Source organism: Tiliqua scincoides, chromosome 4 (genome assembly GCF_035046505.1).
Source record: "Tiliqua scincoides isolate rTilSci1 chromosome 4, rTilSci1.hap2, whole genome shotgun sequence".
Taxonomy (NCBI): Eukaryota; Metazoa; Chordata; class Lepidosauria; order Squamata; family Scincidae; genus Tiliqua; species Tiliqua scincoides.
Window position 1 is genome coordinate 130,660,782 of NC_089824.1, and position 18,828 is coordinate 130,679,609.

The following is an 18,828-nucleotide window of genomic DNA, read 5'->3' on the forward strand; positions in this document are numbered from 1 at the left end:
GTGTGACCTGTTTTTTTTCACTTGCTTTGGGAATCCCAGAACACTTTATAGTTGATCCTAAGCCATGATTCCTGAGTCATAGTACTGGTTGGTTGAGCAGTTTACTTTTTGTGGATAGATTTTTTCTGATGCGTAACGCTTGTGTTGTACGCTTTTTGGTGTTATTGTTTGTAGAATTTGCTATAGATGTTTTTATGCCATTAAAGGTCTACTAACTACTAAAAATAACAGGGTTACTTGGATATGCATTTCTTTAAAATCTTGTTTTTCCAAAACAAGAGAAAGTCTAGTTTTATTGCCATGGAGAACAGAGAATGCGAACTATTGCTTGGAAAATTAGCTGCCTGTAAGTTATTAGGTTCTGAAGAATGTTCAATTAGCCACCTATCCCATAATCCCATCCTATTGTTACCATTTATTTGTTTTGGAAGGGGTGGCTTGTTCTTTTCCCCTTCTACATCTCTCATTTCCCTTTTTTAGATGTCTTTTGCTGTGACTTCAAACCCTCTTTAATAAAAGAGAAAGCAAAATCTACAAGCATGAAAATCTAAAAGCATCTACATGCTGGTTCCAAAAAAAGCAGAGATATAGTGCCATTTTCAACTTCCTTACAAGGATAAACTACTGAAGCAATGATATATTGTGCAAAAAAACAACACACAAATATTTGACTGCTCTGTTCTACAGCACTTTCCATTTTATTTTTTTCTTCCATTACACTAATTCTGAGCTTTTGTCTTCTGCAACTTGGTTAATACATCCTGCCCAAAATACACATCTGTCTATTCATCAAGAATAATTATCCATATTCATAACATACCTCAACACCTTCTGAAAAAATGAAGAAAGCTGTGAAGATTAGAAACAGACCATTTACAAAACCAGCTAGTACTTCTGCTCGAACATACCTAGGAGGACCAAGAAAAGCAAGCGTCAGTAATACACTATATTAGCCCCAAACCTTCACCTATTTCTTGCTTTTTTCAATGACGCACACAATGGCAGCAGGTACTGAGCAATCTCCCCCAAAGTATTAAAAAAGCAATATGTACTTATTAACAAAAAGGCTCACGAAGTAGAACATACCGCAAAATATAAACAAATTGTTGTCTATCCCAAAACCTGGAAAATGCGAGCACTAAAAATTGGAAGACCCTGCTACCAGCATGAAGACAAAGCTCTGCAGAGAGATCCCATCTTTGGAAGCCTCACTCCCACAGAGGGAGAACTCCTCAATATCCAGACTGCAGTGGACAGCCAAGGTCACAGGAGGACTGGGACAAGGCACTTGATGAAATCGACCAGCAATGAACAGGTGAACAGTTAGAACACAAGAATAGTTCATTAACACACAAGAAAGGGTGGGTAACACAAAGGAGAAGGAATGTAAAGAGCAGACCTGGAAAAATGGCCTGGGTGATGGAAATATCTCTTAAATAAAAGCAGACACTTACATGCAAACCTAAAACCAAAACATAGTTCCCTAACACAAATACTTTTTATGCTGTGACCCTATGCACAGTTTTTTGGGAGTAGATGTACATAGCTTTGCTGTGTTAGCTCACTGGTGCCTAATAGTACTTACACAAGAGCTTTCCAGAGCCAGATCAGAACTCAGGCAGCTATCTTTGGGCTTGACCTGAAGTAACCTTTAAGGTTAAATAGAAACTTAAGTTTAACAAGATCATAGGTCAGTCTCATTTTATAGTTTACAACCACCTGAGCATTCCCACCTGCACTACAACTTGGCCAGTTAGAATGCTCAACTGGTTCGTATATGCCAATCCCAGCAGGTGGGCTGACTAGGAGCTACTGTTCTTGGGGGGCTCAGGTGATGAAGACAAGCAGTCCAAAGCTATATGTCTGCTTGACTATGTAGTCCTTCTGCAACGGTCCTAATTCCAAAGCACTTCAAGCTTCTTTCCATTAACCCAGTGGTATTCAAACTGGGGTGTTGTGATGCCCCAGCCTGTGGGTCCTGGCCTCCACCCCCTTAAGAGGCGGGGGCAGCCAGGAGACAGGGAGAAGGCAGTGGCGTGATCCGCAGGATTGCGCCACTCAAGGGAGCTGCAGGGGCTTGGGTGCACTTGCCCTAGCCTCCTGCAGCCTGCCTGGGGTGCAGGGAGCCCTGCGCAACCTTCAGCAGGGCTCCCCAGGTCAGGAAAAGTGAAAGCGGAGCTATCGCGCCCCGCTCCGCAAAACCGGAAGCTGAGCACGATCGCTCTGCTTTCCCTTCTGACCGGGCTGCAGGGACTGGGGTGCACCCTCCAGTCCCTGCAGCAGCAGTCCCTGGGTGCGGGGAGCCCTGCGTGAGCACCTGCAGGGCTCCCCAGGTCAGGAAAAGGGAGAGTGGGGCGATCGCGCTCCACTTCCACTTTTGCGGAGGCAGAGCAGATCGCTCCACTCTCCCTTTCCCTGACCTCCTGGGGATCCTGCAGCCCTGCCCTCCTGGGGATCACGTCGCTGCCTTCCCCCTGCCCCTGCTGCCTCCACCCCCGCCCCCACAAAGACTTACTGCGGGTTTCAAACTCCCAGAGAATTTGAAAACCGCAGCATTAACCCTTATGCTGAGGCTTCCCTTAGGAGTACAAGCAAGCAAGAGAAACTCTATCATGTCATTTCTATAAACTGTTATCTAAAACTTTTAGCCAACATGAAGTATAAAACATTTTCAGTCTAGCATGCTATTATTGTATTTTGTCAGAACACTTCACACCTTAACCTCTCAATAAGAATACAGGTTGAGCCTCATTATTCACATGTTCCATGCACCCACTGGATGGCAAAAAACTACAGGTGCAGCCTATTTATCCACAGATTTTTTTTATCTGCAGATTTGTCTCAACGAGAATGGAAAGTCACACACACGTTTGCCCTGTGCTGGTGTCTCGCTCCATTTCCAGGCAGCCCAAAACACTGCAAAAAGGCTCCGCCTCGCCCAAGCAGGGAATAGCCCTGGAGCCATGGAAGTGGTTCCACTTGCAAAGGAATAGCAACGCTCCTGAAGCACCTTCAGCCAGCAAAGAGGCTGAAGGGGGGGGGGCAAAAATCTCCGTAGCCAGAACATGTGCAGCAAGGTGGAGCAAGCAAGGGGCAGGTATGGTAGCAACAAAGAGGATTGCTTTAAAAAACCCAGAGTGTTTCCCAAATTCCCCCCCCCCCCTGAGATGGTGCAGGCAATCACCAACACAAGCCAGCCTTCCCACCAAGCAAAGCATGAGATTTAGCCTACAACCCTTTCCACACTTTCCTGGGAGCAAGCCCTATTGACTACAATGGGGCTTACTTCTGAATAGAAACACATAGGGTTGCACTCTTAAAAGATCAGCATCCCATGTAAAAGAAGCCTGGCAGCTGGCAACAGGGAGGGCTGAGTACAGAGGGGAGGGAATTGATAACAGCTGCCTTAATTTCCTTCCATCAGGAAGTGTCAGGCTGCAGTGTATTTGCGTAACTCTATGGAATTTAGCACAACACATTTTTTGTTAAACCTGCCGAGTCACAGAATGGAACTAACCTAACGGATAAATAGGCTCCACCTGTATAGCAAATCAATTTAAAAAACAAAGTTTCTTTGCTCTGGTGATTTAAAAACAGCCTTGTTGACCTTTGCTATGTAAGAGTCATTAAGAAGACAATCCATCAATCAGTCCTCCTCTAAGCCTTAGAAAGTCGCTTCACTTAATCCCTCCCTTCACCAATGCAAAGCGATCACCTTTCTTTCACTCAGGGGAGTGCTCAGGGGGAAGGAAGAGGTCCGCTGGAGAGAGAGAAGGATTGATGGATTGTCAGCCAGCTGCACTCTCTCTCTCTCTCATTAATGAGGTTATTGTTAAAGAACTGTAAAGGGGTGCATTTTTCCCCTTCTCCAGGGATCAGCACATTCCTTCTCATTTGCAGGGGCCATTCGTGTTGAATCAAATTTGTGTATAAGAAATTTGTGTATAAATAGGCTGGACCTGTATTCTCATAATTCTCTATTGCAGTGGTTCCCAAAGTCCTCTGTGGGAGCAGGGAACCACTTGAGTCTTTGCAGGAGTGGTGTTGCAGCAGTGAGGCAATCCCCAGATTGAGCCGCTGCTGTGACAGAAGGGGGGGGAGTTGATCTATCAGCAGGTTGCACTGGACTTCAGAGGGTACGTGAAGCCCCAAAGAACCTTCCATGGGGCTCCCCAAGCCTCCGATTCACTAAAAATAGAAATTGGAAGCCACTTCCAGTTTTGCGATTGAAAACCAGAAGTGGCTTCTGATTGCTATTTTTAGTGCCAAGTTTGGAGACTTGGCAAGTCCTGCAGAGGGTTCTGTGGGGCTCCCTGCACCACCTGGTGGCCAGCATGACCTGCTGGTAGGTTAAAAAAACACTTCTACCCCAGCAGCAGCAGAATACTGGGGATCACGTCACTGCCTTCCCCCCTCCCTGCCCCTTAAAAGAGCATAGGCCAGTGCTTCCAGACTGGATCTTCGCAACCCACCAGTTTGGGAACTACTGCTCTATAGTAAATTAATATTAAAATCTATTTGCAGCAATTCCCAAAACACAGAACCAGTATTTCTGCTACTGAAAAAGTACACATGAAAGTTACTTCCTGTACCAGGCTAGGAATATTTAAGAGCACCAACCAAAATTGCACTAAATTAGGCAACCACTATTTTGAAAATCACTAAAGCATATTATTACACAACACAGACCCCACCACCAAACTGAACAGCAGTCACAAATGGAGCCTGTAGCCCCACTTAAGAACTAAACTGTGATATACTATATCTCTACCACACACATTGAAGGAAGAAGAAAACAAAACATTCTGACACCATACACCATACTGTTATTCATACCAAGCAGCAAGAAGTTGTTGAGCATCTTAGAGCCAAACCAAAGGTGCAGAAACCCACAGGGCAAAGGACAATTTCCACAAAATTAGCACACATTAGGAAGCAACACCCATATGGGTTTCCTTCTCCATCTCTCCCACTTGCTCGTGGAGAGTATGAGAGATAGCAGTAACAGAGGTTTTTGCTTGATCTTTTGCTCTATCAGCTTGGGAAAACAAGGGGGAAGCCGACACTGCTTGGATCCTCTTCCTGGGGGTGGGGGGGGTGGGGGGGGAGGTGCCATCTGTTTACATCACCCTGTCAATGCCTACTCAGATGTAAACCCTAACGTGTTCAATGGCACTTACTTCCAGGAAAAGGTATATAGTATAGTAGCTGCAAGGAAGGAAGCTTGTAATTTGTCTCATAAGCTACCACTTCTCTACTTGCATCGATATTCTTGAGGAAAATGCCTGCATTAAGGGCAGCACAGACAGGAGGGCCCCCTGGAACAATCTCAGGGTGGGCCAGAATATATGGAAGAAGGCAATCCCTCAAATTTCCTGATTCCAATCTATAAAGGGCTTTAAAGGTCAAAAATAACACTCCGAATTGTGCTCAGAAACGATCTGACAGCTAAGGCAGCGGTTTAATAGAGTCAAACCACTCAGCCCCAGAACCACCCAAACCATCTCATTCTCCTCTAGTTGCAGGTTCCAGTCAGCCTTCAAGAGCAACCCTATGTAGAATGCTTTGCAGAAATCTAGCCCTCATACCACCAAGGCATGGATCACCATGGCCAAGTTTGAACAACTCAGAGACAGTTACATATGGAGCACCAGACAAAGCTGGGCAAAATCTCCCCTGGCCACAGCTGCCACCTGACAATCCAGGAGCAGCTGTGAATCTCTCAAGCTGCAAACCTGCTCCTGCAGAGTGTGCAGTCCCATTCAGAACAGGCTGAAAGTACCTGCATCGTGGATTTCCAAACCAAGAGAACTTCTGTTTTGTCCAGATTTAATTTCGGTTTGTTGGCCCAGATCCAGTTGCCAACCGCCTCCAGGCAACAATGCAGGACCTAAACATCCCTAGTATCCAACTAAAAGGAGAGATAGCGTTGGGTATCATCTCCACACTGGTGACACCCAACTCTAAATCCCTGGATGACCTTTCCCAATAGTTTTCCGTACATGCTAAATGGCATGGGGCAACATGGGGCAACAATGGCAACACAATAGAATGCTGCAGTACCCAAACCTCAAAGGCCAGGGCACTGAGCAGGCACCCACCCAGCACCACCTTCTAGAAGCTGTCACCCAAGGGGGAGCAGAACCAAAACGGCAAAACGGTGCCCCCAAGCCCCAACTCGGACAACCAACCAAAAAGGACATCATGGTCAAAGCTGCTGAGAGATCCAGCAGATAAATTTACATTAACAGAAATTACATTAGAAGTATTTATAGCCCAACGCCATCAATACACCTAACAGAGCAAGCTAATAAAGCTGCAGATTTTTTGTTCAAGATCAACAGGTAAATAATGCAACAAACAGGTTTCTTAGAACATCTACAGTGCACCAGCTGCAATTACTTACCCATAGGAGAAAGCATCATTTGATCTCCACTTAGAAATAACTGATGCTGCCAGACCAGCTAACAGAGCAGTACAGTCGAAAAACATATGAAAAGAATCCGATATTAGACCTAAACTGGGAAAGTAAAGACAAAAGTTCAGTTAGATCTGGAACATACAGCACAATCAGACATCAAAGAAATTTAAAACTTTTAGTAGTTCCACTGTATACAGGTTCATTCAAATAACAGTGTGTGTTTCGCTGAATGAAGGACCTTTTCCCACCTTAAAAAAGTCTATGAACATACTAGATGCTGTATCGGACCACAAAACTGCAAGTTTCGTCAAGATAGCTCTAATTCAGGTACATAGGCTAACAAAGCAGTAAGCAGCAAGCTTATTTATCAAGACTTATCAAGTCTCCTGGTTACCTACACAAAGCACTAGGAACATTCATAGATGCTAAAATATTTAATTCCTTCATTAACCGTGCAACCCCAGCCAAAAATAAATAAAACTTGGCAGTTGTTCTAGGTAGACAGTTGGAAATCCAACATTTCAGAAAAAGAAAACCTAGGATAGCATCCTCACTCCAATGGAAAAGCCCTTTCTCTGACAGAAGGGAAACTGGATGGTATTCCTTGTCTACACATGAAACAGAATAAGGCAGCCATTTTCAACCACTGTGAAGTGGCACACTGGTGTGCCATGACTGGTCTGCAGGTGTGCTGCAGACGTTTGGGGGACGGTTATATATTAGTAGAGCCAACGGCGATGTGAGCTTTGCACCAGCAGCATGGTGTGCCTTGTCAATTGTCAAAAAATTGAAAAATTGATAGTGTGCCTTGAAAATTTTAGTGCCTTGTCAGTGTGCCATGAGATGAAAAAGATTGAAAATGGCTGGAATAAGGTGACAGAATCCTGAAGAGGTAGAGCGGACTGCATTGCTTCAAGCATTGGGTAGGCAGATCACACTTTTTTAAATGTTTCAACCACATAAAAATTCACTGCAAATTTTAAAAAGTGGCCACCAGGGAAAAAGATTTAACCTAATCTTCAGGGCTTCTCCCATCATGAAGCAGAATAAGGTAGATACTGCAGACTTCAAGGAGTGGGTCAGGGAGAACAGCAGAGTGATAGGGGTGTCCCCACCATGTCCTCAAGTTGGCATGAAAGCCTCAGCCCAGCTCCCTGAACGGGAAGGGGAAGCTGGTTGCAACATGCTTTATGCACATGGGACAAAATAAGTCATGTGAGGAGGGGCAAGAGAGGGTTTCCTGCTGAACCTGTGAAAGGACCATCCTGCTTCTTGTTGTGCTAAGTCTTCTATATGCAGTGAGTTTCTCCATACAGAAAAGCATTCAAAAACAGCATCATCCACCTGCAGTATGTATGTAGTAAGTTATGTAGCCCTTCCTGCTACCTCATTCTGCTGAATGTGCAGACTTGGTCAACATAACATATCAAAACAATTCTCACAAAGGAGGAAAGGCAACCACCTTACTCTACCATTCATAATTACCTGGTTCTCACCCAACCTGAGAACTGGAAACTTATGGGTGTGCCAAGTCATGACAAATTATTTCCTGAACAAGCCCATCTAATGACACAGATTCAGCTGGTGGTAAAAGGACCACATTGCAGTATTTTGAACATGCACATCTATGAGCATTTCACTTACAACTAATATTACAACTCTGCTGAGAAGCTATTACACTGCCTACGCCTATTGAAAAAGATACAATATTATTATATTTCATATGTCTACAAGCAAAAGGTGCTCATAGTGGCCTACAACAAGTCAAACACAGCGAACAGGTAAAAATTCATTATTGAAACCATTAAGAGCTACTCTGAATCTTATTGTAAGAGAGCTAATTCACACAGTCCAACATATCACAAGGAGGCGTATCCCATTCCTAGTGATATGGTTACACAGTTTTTATTGTGTGACCTCTTCCAATAAAGTTTTTTGGGGCCATCATCCACAACTGACAGCAGCTTGGAAATGTTTCATCTAGGGTTATCTAATTAAATTGTTTTTAGTGAACCGATCTGTCTTAAGGCACAAGAACCAAGCAATCAATAAAAGCATGCACGTTCAAAACTTTCAATCTCATTAATTCAATACTTATTGACTGTGGGTCAAATCCTATCCAATTTTCCACTGCCGCTGCAGCTGTATGCACTGCATCCTGTGGTGGGGAGGCAGTCACAGATGCCTCCTCAAGGTATGGCAACATTTGTTCCCTTACCTCAGGGCTGCATTGCAGTTGGGCCAGTGCTGGAAAGTTGGATGGGATTGTGCCCTGAGTGGCACAATCCAGCAATTTAACTGATTATTCTGCCACTTAAGCGATCCTATCAAGGTAAGGTTTAAAAGGAAAACCCAAAAAATCAGTTTAAAAGGAAAAACCCAAAATATGCTAACCCATTAAAAAGTGTTACTAACCCATCAATGCACCTCACACAGCAGGCTGAGCATTCTGACCTACCCAGTAGGAACCCATATTCACCCCAGGTGAATAACCATATGGTTACCTCCATACCATATTTACTATAATCTGAAAGCATGGCTGTTAATATTGGCCTGTCTGGGACATAGTGTTTTATCAAGACATGTAAATGAATAGTGAAACTTACAGTTTGATTTAAAAAAATTAAGACCAGAGGTAATTTATATTAATCAGAAGTTCTAAAACACCAATAGAAAGCATTCTTCTCAAGTGACCCTTTAAACATCTTAGTTTTGAATTCTGTATTTCTATTTATAGTCTAATTCATCTTTCACAGTCACATAGTCAAATCATTTAGATTTTTCATTTATGGTTCAGCCTGCAGAACTCACAGTACTGCAAAAATTCACAGGAGGAGCCAGCAACAGCATGAGGACTATAGCAGGCCAACTGCTTTTTAGAAATATGGGCACTGCTTTAAATGCAGATAGAATAAACAGGAGATATGGAAAAGATGAAGCACCAGACCATATGTACAGAACAATAGCATGCCCCAACCAAAGATGCGATAACACACAGAAAGTGAAGCAACAATAGCAGAAGACATGGTGGCAAGGGGAGGGGTGGCATTTAGCTAATATGAGGGGTAAAATTTATGGAAATGGGCTGCTAAGGGATATGCAAGCAAAAAAAAGGTTGGGAACCACTGCAGGAGAACCATGAATCAAATCCTTCTTTAAGGTGCCTGGTGTGTTAAGCGAGAGGTTCAACATATAACATACAACTTATAACATAACTGGGAGTGTGCAATCCCATTCTCAGTAGAGAGACAAGCAACAAGGAATTACTGTAAGTGAAGTTGCACATAGTTGCAACCCTATTTACTCAGAAGCAGACCCACTGCTTTCCATGGGTGTTATTCTTAAGTAATAGTGCACTGAATTGTAGCCTGGGATTTTGTTTCAAGTGGAAACAAGGATTAGAACCTGATGTTTAAAAATCATACCTCTGCAAAGTGCAAGCATTCACAAAACAGGCTTCAGCAGGCTCTGTAAACTTAGGGAAGGAGGCTGGCTTCAATTCAATGGAAGTCTCAGGGGCAGTGAAAAGGTTAACTTTGGCTGCAGCTTTCCGGCCCTCTAATTATCTCTGCACTGGTGCTGCTTGTAAAGCCACTTCTCTGGAGTTGAAAACCTTTGCCTCCTGAGTGACCTCGGAGATAAGGTGAGGTGATTATCTAAGCTTGATTTATTGGCAAAAAGTTCTTGCCCTGTAGGCTAGTAACTACAGTAGGGCTGGAAGCAGCCTTGTATGTGGATGCACAGTTATTAACCATCATCTGCTGTGCTTTAGCCAAGCTTAGGCTGTGCACCAGCTGCGTCTTTTCCTGGGTCAAGCAAACCTAACTATAGTGGTCCATTCATTGATCATATCCTAACTACTGTTACCTTGCTCTATGTGGGACTGTCCCTGAAGACTATTTGGAAATTTTGGCTTGCACAGCAACATATTGCAAAAGTTGAAAACTGCTGACTGGCACCAAACAAACAGAACTGTTCCACCTGCACTGGTTACTGGTATGCTTCCAGGTGCAATTCAGGGTACTGGTTTTAACTTTTACAGGTCAAAATGACCTGGGATCAGAGTATCTGATGGACTACCTTCTCCCACATGATACTACCTGTCCCTGGAGTCCTTTAGGTTGGGCACTTTTATGCAGTCCAACAAATACGAAGTGGTGGCAACACATGAAACAGTACTCTCTTTGGTGGTACCCAGATTATGGAAATCCTTCTTACAAGAGGTAAACTCATACTACTTCAATTTCAGCACCAGTTAAAAATCTGTTTCAGTTGGTCTTTCTCTCTGAATTTTGGTTAGTGTTTTTATTTGCTGCTCTCCGATCTGTCTTGGTTTGCTTTGAATTGTATTTTTGGCAATTTTATTATTCGTATCTTTGTACTGTTAGCTGACTTGAGCACCTCCCTAATGGGAGAAGCATGGGATACAATTTTTTAAAATTAATAAACTAGCAAGCATAGGAAGCGGCTTTATACTGAATTATACCACTGGTCCATCAATGTCAGTATCATCTACAGTGACTGGCAGCAACTCTCCAGAGTTTCAGACAGCCTTTCTCTACCCTACTTATAGAAACTGGGATTAAACATCCTGCCTTGGAGTAATTTCTAATCTGCAGGACCTCAGTAAAGTTTTCCTTCATAGCACTGTATATCTTATCTCACTATTTCAACAGGGCTACAAGGATCCTGCAATATAGTAACACCTCTCTTAACGTGGCGATATGTTAACAGAAATTCTAAAACTGTGTGAAACAGGGTTACAGGAGACATGGTCATTATGAAGCAGGAAACTGGCCCCAATTATCCAGGCATAAATGACTGCTATTGTAGCCCACACAAGCAGTACATTCTGGGTGGCACTGGGAAAAATGAGCACTGCAACACTAAAGTAATGGGAATTATGGAATGTATTGCTGTTTTAACAATTCTCAGGAGCACTAAGGGCCCAATCCTATCCAACTTTCCAGGACTAATGCAGTCGCAATTCTGCCCTGAGTTAAGGGAACAAATATTTCCTTAAGTAGGCCTCCATGACCACTCCACCACCACAGGATGCAGTATGTACCTCACTGGCACAGCTAAATCAGTGCTAGAAATTTGGATAGGATCAAATCCATCAACTTTTATATGCAAATAAAGTTATTCAAACTCTTCAAGTCAATCAGAAAGGATGAAAATCTGCGGAAACTTTCCTATATGCTTAGTGCAGTTTCTCCTATCAAAACCGTGCCATTTCTTCTTCCTAAAGCTTGAAATCTATTCTTACCAGACTTCTCTTAATCTAAAAACGAGCACCTGAAAGTTTCCCTTAAAAAAACCCCCACATAACAGATATTTCAGCCAGCTCTCCAAGGAGATGCCTGTGATAAGCCAATTCTTTTCTGCACCCTCATTTCCAGAGCTACTACTTCTCAGTCAAAATCACTGAACTGAGTGCCGGAGCTTCCTCCTCAAGAGAGGCGGGAAGGAGACGTGGCAGCACCAGCCACAGCCTTGGTGTTTAGCTAGGAAGCACCACCCCCTCTCCACTCCCCTCCCCTTCCTTTCCCCAGTACCTGTTGCTCCAGATGCCATACAGCAGCTCCACGAAGGCAAAGGAGAGATTGAGGCAAAGGAAAAAGAAGAGGTTTCGTGATGTCTTGTCTGATAGGATGGACCTAGAGAGAGAAGTCAGGGTAGGAAAGAGAGAATCAAAGAAAGAAGGTGGAAGAATTGTCAGCTGGTCAAGTTCCTCTGCAGAACAGAGAAAAGGGGGAGGAGGAAAGTCATCATATGCATTGGCTCCCTGCACACACACAGAGTGTGCCTGCAGTACCCTATTCACACTAGGGCTGCCTCCCCAGTGTTGCTGGCAGATCATGCACAGCAACACATATGCTGGCACCTGAGGGGGGGTCTGGCCATATAAAAGGGCCACATCCTCAGCAGGGAGGCCTGAACTGGCCAAAGCAACGTCAGGCATGCACTACAGGGTCCCCTTCCTGTTGGGCGTGCACAGGTTGTGACAACATCCTTTTGCTATGAACAATCTTTGCTCGCCCACCTGCCCCATTTCACACCTGTCAGCGTGGGCCAAGCAGCCCCCTCCCCAGCACCACACGTGAGAGCCCAATCCTATGCATGTCTACTCAGAAGTAAGTCCCATTAAAGTCCATGGGGCTTACTCCCAGGAAAGTGTGGACAGGATTGTGGCCTAAGTCCAATAGCAGTTACTGCCATTTCCCCCCCACAGGCCCCACCAGAGACTTTGGGCACAACTGCCCCTCTTGCCTTTTACACAGACACAGACCCCCCTCCCCACCCACCTAGGTGGGGCACCCCCCACGCCACTAGGGGCCACTTCTGTCTCACACACTCTCACTCAGACACACTCTCACACTCAGATACACATACTCACTCGCTCACTCACACTCAGGGCTGCGCCGGCCACAGCTGCTCCCCTAAGGCGACCCAGCAGGCAGCAGCTGCCCCACTCCTCCCGCGGGCCTCTCCAGCCGGGCTCACCTGAACCAGCCCGACACCTTGCGGAGCAGGTTGAACTTGGGCGGCTTGTACTCATCGTCCTTGATTGACAAAGGCAGCATCTTCCGGGGGGGGGGGCAGCCGCAGCCTAGACCGGGCGTGAGGGGGCGTCACAGCAGCCGGCGCCTCTCGCTCTGTGCTGGGCAGCGCTGCCAGCCGAGGAACCGGCCCTCTCCGCCAGCAGCCACTTCCGGCACAACCAGGCCGGTGCGCATGCGCGGCCCGAAGGCAAGGGGCGGGGGAGCCTGGGCTCGGTGCCCAGGCAGGAGGGACGGCTGGCGCGCGCTCACCGCCTGCGACAGTGATTGACAAGTCTCTGTGCAGAGAGCAGCGCCTCTCCTCTGTTCGCATAAGGACAGCCCTGCTGGATCAGGCCAAGGCCCGCCCAGTCCAGCCTCCTGTATCACGCAGTAGCCCAGCAGATGCCTCAAGGGCACTCAAGACCAGCAGAGAGTGCACCTGCTGCCCCCCTGCGCCTGGCACTCTGAGGCGGCCCCCTCTAAAGCCAGGAGGCGGCACAGCCTGTCACTGCTCCAGAAATCTGTCCAGTCCCCTCTGAAAGGCATCCAGGCCAGGCGCCAGCACCACATCCTGTGGCAGGGAGTTCCACAGACTCATTAAAACAGGAGACCTGCACCTGCTGCCCCCCTGTGCCTGGCACTCTGAAGCGGCCCCCTCTAAAGCCAGGAGGCGGCACAGCCCATCACTTCTTGTGGCCTGTGATGGCTTTTCCTCCAGAAGTCTGTCCACTCCTCTTTAAAAAGGCTTCTAGACAGATGCCATCACCACATCATGTGGCAGAGAGTTCCACAGATTAAAAGAGAAAGTGTCTTTAATAAATGTCATGTTTTAAAATAAAACAAATGGACTCTTTTATGACAGAAAGCATTTTGTGAATCTACCCAGATCTTTCGCAGGCCTTACAAAGGATGTCCCCATCTAAGGCAGTGTTTCTCAACGTTCGTCCTCCACCGAACCACTTCACATGGTCCACCCATTCAAAGTACTACCGGAAGTAACTGGTGATTACATCATCACCAGTTACTCTGGGTTGGGAGGCCAGAATGTGACATGACAAACACCATTAAGAGGCTCAGGGTGGACAAGAGGGCTTTCTCAAGTGTGGAAAAGCATGCTTTGGAACCTCCTACCGTTTGTTGTGTCGCGTTCCTGGTCTCACTGCCAGGCGGCAGCTGTCCAGGGGTCCCACATGTACCACCAGACACCACCTTAAGTACCACTGGTGATACTTGTACCACTGGTTGAAAAACACTGATCTAAGAGAAAGCTGACAAATTATCCAGCACTTGTATACTGATTCCAAGTAAGCATGCTTTCAGTATGAACTTAAGCATGTTGACTTTTTTTCCTGTTTTCTTTATTCATACAAAAAGGAAAAAAAATGGAAATAAATCCCACTGAGTTCAATGGTTTTGTTCGAAAGTAAACCTGCATAGGACTGAAGCTTTGGCAGGGCCAAGAAAGGAGTACAACAATACACTTGCACTTCCATCTGCTTAGGGACCACAGCATGGATGAAAGTCAAAAATGGATGTATATCAAAGCATATCCTCATTTAGGTTGCAATCCTAAACATACTTTACTAAGCCCAATTGAACAAGATAGGACTTACTTCTGAGTAGACCTGGTTAGGATTGTGCCCTGAGTTTGTGAATTTATTTTGGTCATTGAAAAACATAAATAACTATCGTATATAGCACATGAGAATGCTTGTGAAACCTAAATAAACAGAAATAAAATAAAAATAAACAAGAACATTGATGAACATCGTGGAGGGTGGATGAAATCAGATGAGGGGGAAAACAAGTGAACAAAACTTGAAATGTGGTTATAATTGAAAATGGCTGAAAGAGCAAAGTGATGAAAGTCAAGTGGGTGAAAGTGGTCACTGGGGGGGCGGGCTAGGAATCTGTGGTAAAGGAACTGCTTTATATGTAGAAGAGCCTGGGTTCAATCTCTCAGTAGGGCTGAGACAACCCTAGTCTGAAACCTTGGCCTGCAGTCACTGTCAGACAGCCATAGACTATAATAAGCTAGATGAACAAATTACCACATGGGGTAGAAAATAGCTTCCTGCATATCTCTTACTGCTACACATACTGTACCCCTGTCAGCATGTACCTTGCCCCACAACTCCCCCAATAACATGACACAGGCAACATATTCTAAGATCATAAGAAAACAGTGGTAGAGGAAGCTGTTACCAGGTGTGCTCTAAGGTACATGTCACATGTGCACAAGGGGGAAATCTATGGCGTGTGTAAGGACCAAGTGCAGTGGCTCATGGCACAACTCAATGGAATGGCATGAAATGGGGAGGGCAGCAATGTTAAAGGTGCAACAACTGATAGCTTCTATTGTGGGGATAGGAATACAGTATAACTGGAAAGGGGAATCAAGAAGAAAATGCAATGCAATGTAGACAACGGATCACTCACACACAACTAGTCTCTAATGTAAAGAGAAAGAGGAAACCTTTACAACGAGAAGAGGGCCCATAATGGTGCAGACAGAGGAAGGGTAGCAGAAGTTAGCATCAAGGGGATTACCCAGAGGGAATGGACTGAAGAACCAGTGGTCCCCCAAGGGAATGCCAGATGCATTTTTAAAACGTTAAATTTATTGTTACAAATGCATAAACAGATTAACAATGATTCAATGAAAAATTCTTATAAACATGAATTTCTAAATCATACCTCATAATGACTCAAGAAAAGCACTGCAGAATCAACCCAAAGACCAACCTAATTCAGTATTCTGTTTTGCACACTGATGCCATAATGAGAAGTTCACAACTGGGAGGTGAGGAGCTCAATCCTATGCATTTTTCTTCAGAAGTCCCATTTTAGTTAATGAGGTTTACCCCAGGCAAGTGTGGATAGGCTTGTAGCCAAAGGCATGCTTCTCTCCCAGGACTGCTCCCCTTGCACCTCTGTACTCAGAAGCATGCTGCCACTGAACACAGGCATAAGCACATAGCCATAGTGACTAGTAGTCATTGGAAGATCTTTCTCCATTATAGTACTTTGTCTAATCCAGTGTTTCTCAATGTTTGTCCTCTGCTGTATCATTTCACATGGTCCACCTATTTGAAGTACCATTGGAAGTAACTGGCGATGATGTCATTGCCAGTTACTTCTGATTGGGAGGCCGGATGTGACATGAAAAACACAGGTAAGAGGCTCCAGGTGAACGGGAGGGCTTTTTCAAGGGCAGAAAAGCATGCTTTGGAGCCTCCTACTGCTGTTGTGTTGCTTTCCTGACCTCGCTGCCTGGCGGAAGGGGTCCAGGGGTTCTCTGAGTACCACCAGACATTGCCTCAAGTACCACTGCTGGTACCCATACCATTGGTTGAGAAACACTGGTCTAATCTCCTTTTAAATCTATCCAAGCTACTGGACATCACCACATCTTGTAGCAATGAATTCCACAGGCCAATTAGGTGCTTTGTGAAGAAGCACCACCTATTGTAAATCCAAAATCTCTTACTAATCAGTTTCATTGGTTGACCCCTGATTAGGATACTGTGAGGGAGAAAAACCTCTGTCTACTCTCTCTGGAATTTTCTTTCTTCACCGCTGATGCACACTGAGTTAATACTTTCCATCACAGCCCCAAAATTAAATTAAGCTTTCCATCACAGCCCCAAAATATCTTTCCTGGTTCACCACAGCTCAGACTCCATCAGTGTTCATGTGAAGCTGGAGTTTTTGCTTCCATGTGCATCACCTCACGGACAACTAACTTTGAACTGCATTGGCGATTGAGGCTGCAATCCTATCCACACTCACCTGGGAGTCAGCCCTGTGGACTATAATAGGATTTACTTCTGAATAGACATGCATAGAATTTGGCTCTTAGTTATCTTTTCACCCAGTTTGGAGAAGTCCTTTTGGACCACTTCTGAATTCGCTTTGGTTCTTACCACCCTGAATAGTTTGGTGTCATCTGCAAACTTGGCCACCTCACTGTTTACCCCACCTCACCTTAACATAATTAATAAAAGGGGAATAAACATGTCTAATTATTACTACCCTCCATATTCAGTTAATGTTGTCATTTTAATAAGTTTTCAGAATTTCTCTAGCCATCTTTTCAATGAGGGAACATTTAGGTAACTCCATTTAACCCATTTCTGAATTCTGTTTGGAAAGAGCTTCTTTGGCCCTGTTCCCTGGTGCAGGGGTGAAGGTGATCATGTTGGGTGTTTTAGGGCACAATCCTATGCATATCTACTCAGAAGTCCTTTTGAGTTCAGTGGGGCTCACTCCCAGGAAAGTGTGGATAGGATTGCAGCCTTATCTGCTGCTTTGAAAACTCCAACAGCCCAATCCTATGCATGACTACTTGGAATGAAGCCCCATTGTATTCAGTGGGGCTTACCCCAGGAAAGTGTGGATAGGACTGCAGCCTTATCTGCTGCTTTGAAAACTCCAACAGCCCAATCCTATGCATGACTACTTGGAATGAAGCCCCATTGTATTCAGTGGGGCTTACCCCAGGAAAGTGTGGATAGGACTGCAGCCTTATCTGCTGCTTTGAAAACTCCAACAGCCCAATCCTATGCATGACTACTTGGAATGAAGCCCCATTGTATTCAGTGGGGCTTACCCCAGGAAAGTGTGGATAGGACTGCAGCCTTATCTGCTGCTTTGAAAACTCCAACAGCCCAATCCTATGCATGACTACTTGGAATGAAGCCCCATTGTATTCAGTGGGGCTTACCCCAGGAAAGTGTGGATAGGACTGCAGCCTTATCTGCTGCTTTGAAAACTCCAACAGCCCAATCCTATGCATGACTACTTGGAATGAAGCCCCATTGTATTCAGTGGGGCTTACCCCAGGAAAGTGTGGATAGGACTGCAGCCTTATCTGCTGCTTTGAAAACTCCAACAGCCCAATCCTATGCATGACTACTTGGAATGAAGCCCCATTGTATTCAGTGGGGCTTACCCCAGGAAAGTGTGGATAGGACTGCAGCCTTATCTGCTGCTTTGAAAACTCCAACAGCCCAATCCTATGCATGACTACTTGGAATGAAGCCCCATTGTATTCAGTGGGGCTTACCCCAGGAAAGTGTGGGTAGGATTGCAGCCTTATCTGCTGCTTTGAAAACTCCAACAGCCCAATCCTATGCATGACTACTTGGAATGAAGCCCCATTGTATTCAGTGGGGCTTACCCCAGGAAAGTGTGGATAGGATTGCAGCCTTATCTGCTGCTTTGAAAACTCCAACAGCCCAATCCTATGCATGACTACTTGGAATGAAGCCCCATTGTATTCAGTGGGGCTTACCCCAGGAAAGTGTGGATAGGACTGCAGCCTTATCTGCTGCTTTGAAAACTCCAACAGCCCAATCCTATGCATGACTACTTGGAATGAAGCCCCATTGTATTCAGTGGGGCTTACCCCAGGAAAGTGTGGATAGGATTGCAGCCTTATCTGCTGCTTTGAAAACTCCAACAGCCCAATCCTATGCATGACTACTTGGAATGAAGCCCCATTGTATTCAGTGGGGCTTACCCCAGGAAAGTGTGGATAGGACTGCAGCCTTATCTGCTGCTTTGAAAACTCCAACAGCCCAATCCTATGCATGACTACTTGGAATGAAGCCCCATTGTATTCAGTGGGGCTTACCCCAGGAAAGTGTGGATAGGATTGCAGCTTAAATTCTCCAGTGAGCAATGCAAGCTGGCATCTTCAGTACTTGAAAAGATGGCTCAGGACAGAAAATTCCAAAGGGAGGCATCCAGCAAGCCCAGATCACGCCAGCTGACTCCCTAAACCGAGGAGGAGGGGCTCTGCCTTGCAACAGGAAGCAGAAGGCAGCAAAAGGGGAAAGGGATTGCGGCTCTGGTACA

At 45.3% G+C, this 18,828-nt stretch overlaps 1 protein-coding gene across 1 annotated transcript in view; it reads right to left on the reverse strand.

Annotated features, from left to right (window-relative positions):
- Window positions 1–13,117, reverse strand: part of SLC30A7 (solute carrier family 30 member 7) — a 43,965-nt gene extending 30,848 nt beyond the window's left edge. The window contains exons 1-4 of the mRNA XM_066624022.1: window positions 12,929–13,117; window positions 11,980–12,081; window positions 6,407–6,520; window positions 821–908 (exon numbers count right to left, since the gene is read on the reverse strand). Of these exons, the coding sequence (XP_066480119.1) occupies window positions 821–908; window positions 6,407–6,520; window positions 11,980–12,081; window positions 12,929–13,008 (384 nt within the window). The 5' untranslated portion in view covers window positions 13,009–13,117. The remainder of the gene's footprint in view (window positions 1–820; window positions 909–6,406; window positions 6,521–11,979; window positions 12,082–12,928) is intronic.
- Between the last annotated feature and the right edge of the window lie 5,711 nt (window positions 13,118–18,828).